Below are 2,962 nucleotides of genomic sequence, written 5' to 3' on the forward strand. Positions count from 1 at the left end.
AAGGATTGAGTTCTACTCAGTGGAACCACAGCAGTGCAGGATGTCAGCATAAATAATGTATGAGCAACTTCTTGTCTTCTATTGAGTCCTTTTCATTGTATTGTCAGAATATCCAAACCAAATTGTCATGCTCATTTTTCTTCGTGAGAGTTTTACAAATTGTAAAATTGACTTTTCACCCAGGCTGCATTGGAAACAGTGATTTTTCTTCCCAAGACATCAGTTTTTGAAGTAAGGTAAGGTCAGTTTTCAAAAGAAATAAAACAAAAGTTTTTTGATTAATTCCGAAAGTGCAAAAGTAGGGAAAACCGTGTTCATAACATGACTACAGATCTTATGATTTTCATTAAATTTAGTGGGAAAAAAACAGAAAACCATATTTCTATCCAACTGTGTCAGAATTTAGGCATGTATATAGATCATAATCTCAGGCCACCCATTTTAGTTTCTACATGTCTTACTATAGTACATATAGATTATAAAGAATAACGAATAATATATTAAGGCAGATAGGAAAGTGATCTTCATTCTAAAAACTAGTGATACTGTACGAAGCAGGTAGGGCGTTCAATAAAGGTTTGTGGAAAGGTGTGGATTGAATATACACTATCTTTATGTCCATAGTAACAGTCTTCAGATGTAGCTGGGCTGCTTGGGCTGGAAGTGCATATGGAGAAAGATGAGGAAGGTGAGGATGAAGGGGAATCAGATGATACCCATGATCCAGCATCACTACCAGGGCTGGATGGAGTCTCAGGACTCATATACCCTAGGTGCATCAGTTCTTTTTGGGTCTTCTCCTTGGACTGGTCCGCTAATCTTAGTGTTTCAGACAAAGCCCAAATGTAATTATGGGCGAAACGTAGAGTTTCAATCTTAGTTAGTTTGGTGTCATCTGGAAAACTGGGCAAAATGGTTCTAAGTTCATCCAAAGCTGAGTTAAGCGTGTGCATTCTGTTTCTCTCTCTGTCGTTAGCTTTGACTCTTCTGGTCTTTTTGATGGTACGAATAACATTTTCATTTTTAACTTTGGTTCTGCCTCTTTTCTTTCTCTTTTCTTTTTCCTCTTCACATTTTTCTGGAGTTTGGGCAGGAGAGGTAAGGTCTCCAGAAGAGAAAGAGGAAGAAGTATGCAGGCTGGCAGAGTCAGAGACAGAGATTGAGTCATCATCATCCGATGGAGTGTATGACATCTGGCTGTAGGTATCATAGTCATTGTAGACTCCGTCCATACTGGAAGCCATACTAATGGAAATAAAGAGATTATGTTAGTTTTGGTAACAAATTAACACAACACATACTTCAGCTGCAACATAGTAACTGTGCAACATTAAATAAAATAATAGAGGGTGATATTTAAATATTTGCTACTAAAAATAACAATCAAGCAATTACTATGTGACCTACATTACACTGTTTATAGTTATTACTTGTGGCTTCTAGGTTTATTGCAAAAGCTGAAACATTTCATTAGCACACATATTAACAAGCAGATATACTGTGTAAATCTACGTCAAAGTATAGAATGCATAAAATAGAAAGTCATCTAACAGTATGAATTCTGAAACACAAGAAATTCCTCCCTGATACTTACATTCACGTGATGTGATTCTGATGGGAAGCCTGTAAAATCAGAGTAACTTCAGAATCTCTTATCCTTAAAGAGACACACGACTGCTCCTTCTTTAGAGTGATCAAGTGAGCTCTGCTGCAATCAGCTCGTGTGAGCAGTGAGTTTGGCACACGACTGGCCTCAGACACCTTATATACTGTGTAAAACAATAGCTACCCCCTTACCCCCCCCTGGACTGAAGGATGAATGAATCAAGGCATCAAGTCTGCCCCGTGCTACACTCACTCGAATTTGCATAATTTATGTTCGCAGTGTAGTGTCCATTCTCCCCCGGGAGTGTGCCTATAATTACAGCAGGCCAATCACTGGAGAGAGTCCTATCTTTGACACGTGAGCAGGCACTGGGCTAAGCCTACTTGTTTGAGCTTCATTAGTCTATTAAAAGAAGAAGGAAAAGAGAAAGAAAACAAGAACAAAGTGATTAGCCTGGAGGGCAGAGGCACGTTCCGAAAAAAGAGTCTTGGGAGGGGGCGATGTGGGGGTTATAGAATGAACAGCTTAAGTTGCACGACTTTAAAAGAAAGCTATGCTAGCAATATAAGAGATTTTTTCGCTTTTCTAGCCGTATAATTTCTGCGCTTTATCTGTGTTTACTTTATCTGTAGGATAACAACAGATTGTAGAATTGAGGCCAGTTGCTACATTCAGTTTCTAAAAAAAATGCCTTAAATGATGCTATTTTTATGTTTTTTGACAGATTTCCATTAAGTCACAAGATTGTGTAAGAGAGAAAGTACTAAATGTATATGATAAATGTAGGAAGATAAGTACAGGTGCACATAAATGACCTAACCTCGCTGTAATAGTTTGCATGTAGTTAATTTCTTAGCTATTGCTAATTCAGATGAATTATGGTAGGACAAAATATAACAAGAAGTGAAAGCAAAATATGCCTCATAATGGCTTATCATTTATATATTCATATGTGTTTGGAGTTATACTATACATGACCCTGCAGGCAACTTTATAACCTAGCCAGAAAAAAAGGTCATGTTTATAAACAGCAATTCTAGGCAAAATGATATATATAGGAAGCAATCACCGTGACAACTAATGGAATGTTCTTGCTAATTGTTCCTCGTCGAGTGATTTGTGCCAGAATGTGGCGTAATATGGGCCAATCTATCCCCATTAAAAACATAATAATAATTGTCAGCACCTACCACTGTGGGTGGATTGCAAAGAACTGCCACTTCCCAGCAGCAAGTGTTTAGTCCAGTGGTTCCCATGAAGACAGACAGTGATGCCTTGGTGGCTAGCAGGCCCCCTCTACAACAGTCCAGCAGCGGACTCAGGTAAACTGGACCTGCAGTGTCTACCAAGCATGTG

At 38.5% G+C, this 2,962-nt stretch overlaps 1 protein-coding gene across 1 annotated transcript; it reads right to left on the reverse strand.

Moving 5' to 3' along the window:
* Positions 1 to 250: 250 nt before the first annotated feature.
* Positions 251 to 1,720, reverse strand: NEUROG1 (neurogenin 1). The gene is made up of 2 exons (XM_053462171.1): positions 1,595 to 1,720; positions 251 to 1,245 (listed from the first exon to the last, which is right to left on the reverse strand). Exon 2 carries the CDS (start codon positions 1,242 to 1,244, stop codon positions 537 to 539), a length of 708 nt encoding a protein of 235 aa, XP_053318146.1. The 5' UTR covers position 1,245; positions 1,595 to 1,720; the 3' UTR covers positions 251 to 536.
* Positions 1,721 to 2,962: the final 1,242 nt, after the last annotated feature.

Source organism: Spea bombifrons, chromosome 4 (assembly GCF_027358695.1).
Source record: "Spea bombifrons isolate aSpeBom1 chromosome 4, aSpeBom1.2.pri, whole genome shotgun sequence".
Lineage (NCBI taxonomy): Eukaryota > Metazoa > Chordata > Amphibia > Anura > Pelobatidae > Spea > Spea bombifrons.

Excerpts from the sequence above, each read along its gene's own strand:
- NEUROG1 (XM_053462171.1), bottom strand. The coding sequence starts at position 1,244 with ATGGCTTCCAGTATGGACGGAGTCTACAATGACTATGATACCTACAGC.